At 51.8% G+C, this 1,518-nt stretch overlaps 1 protein-coding gene across 2 annotated transcripts in view; it reads left to right on the top strand.

Annotated features, from left to right (window-relative positions):
* Positions 1-404, top strand: part of LOC122562842 (pleckstrin homology domain-containing family A member 7-like) — a 23,119-nt gene extending 22,715 nt beyond the window's left edge. For both annotated transcript variants that reach the window (XM_043716102.1, XM_043716101.1), the window contains one exon: positions 115-404. In XM_043716102.1, coding sequence (XP_043572037.1) covers positions 115-342 — 228 coding nt within the window. In that variant the 3' untranslated portion in view covers positions 343-404. The remainder of the gene's footprint in view (positions 1-114) is intronic.
* Positions 405-1,518: the final 1,114 nt, after the last annotated feature.

Genomic DNA, 1,518 nt, shown 5'->3' with positions numbered 1-1,518 from the left:
GGAGTGGGGGAGGAGAGGGGATGGGAGGGGGAGAGGAGGGGGAGAGCTTGGTTTGTGCAGACTGACCTCACTCGGTATGGAATGTTGCTGAGATTCCTGCTGGTCTTTCCCCAGGAGAAACTGGAAGGTGTTTGGGAGGAGACACGTTGCCAGATGATGGATTTTGAGAGACACCCAGACGTTGTGGAACAGTTAACGTTCCAACAGAAGCTTCTTCAGGAAGATCTGATCCAGATCCGAGGCAGACTCTGTGATCTCTCCGCGGTAATCACTACGGAATCAGGAGGAGAGTTTCAGGAAGGGGATAAGATTCTAACTCTGAGCTTCTTGCTGTCAGCCTGAGACGGCCCTTTGTTCCAAATCCCACCCCTCAGTTCCAGCCCTGTCCCACTTTGAGATTTTAAACCTGCTCCTGGGACGGATTGTAATTGATCTCCGTTTCAGCAGCAACTGGTCCGGTCAATGTAACTGGTCCGGTCAGTGTAACTGGTCCGGTCAATGTAACTGGTCCGGTCAGTGTAACTGGTCCGGTCAGTGTAACTGGTCCAGTCAATGTAACTGGTCCGGTCAGTGTAACTGGTCCGGTCAGTGTAACTGTCCGGTCAATGAAACTGGTCGGTCAATGTAACTGGTCCGGTCAATGTAACTGGTCCGGTCAATGTAACTGGTCCGGTCAATGTAACTGGTCCAGCAGCAATGTAACTGGTCCGGTCAATGTAACTGGTCCGGTCAATGTAACTGGTCCGGTCAACGTAACTGGTCCGGTCAATGAAACTGGTCCGGTCAATGTAACTGGTCCGGTCAACGTAACTGCTCTGGTCAATGTAACTGGTCCGGTCAATGTAACTGGTCCAGCAGCAACGTAACTGGTCCGGTCAATGTAACTGGTCCGGTCAATGTAACTGGTCCGGTCAATGAAACTGGTCCGGTCAATGTAACTGGTCCGGTCAATGTAACTGGTCCGGTCAACGTAACTGGTCCGGTCAATGTAACTGGTCCGGTCAACGTAACTGGTCCGGTCAATGTAACTGGTCCGGTCAACGTAACTGGTCCGGTCAATGTAACTGGTCCGGTCAACGTAACTGGTCCGGTCAATGTAACTGGTCCGGTCAACGTAACTGGTCCGGTCAATGTAACTGGTCCGGTCAACGTAACTGGTCCGGTCAATGTAACTGGTCCGGTCAACGTAACTGGTCCGGTGGGATGGGAGGGGGAGAGGAGGGGGAGAGCTTGGTTTGTGCAGACTGACCTCACTCGGTATGGAATGTTGCTGAGATTCCTGCTGGTCTTTCCCCAGGAGAAACTGGAAGGTGTTTGGGAGGAGACACGTTGCCAGATGATGGATTTTGAGAGACACCCAGACGTTGTGGAACAGTTAACGTTCCAACAGAAGCTTCTTCAGGAAGATCTGATCCAGATCCGAGGCAGACTCTGTGATCTCTCCGCGGTAATCACTACGGAATCAGGAGGAGAGTTTCAGGAAGGGGATAAGATTCTAACTCTGAGCTTCTTGCTGTC

This window comes from Chiloscyllium plagiosum, chromosome 25, assembly GCF_004010195.1.
Source record: "Chiloscyllium plagiosum isolate BGI_BamShark_2017 chromosome 25, ASM401019v2, whole genome shotgun sequence".
Lineage (NCBI taxonomy): Eukaryota > Metazoa > Chordata > Chondrichthyes > Orectolobiformes > Hemiscylliidae > Chiloscyllium > Chiloscyllium plagiosum.
This window is presented reverse-complemented; position numbering and strand designations above follow the sequence as displayed.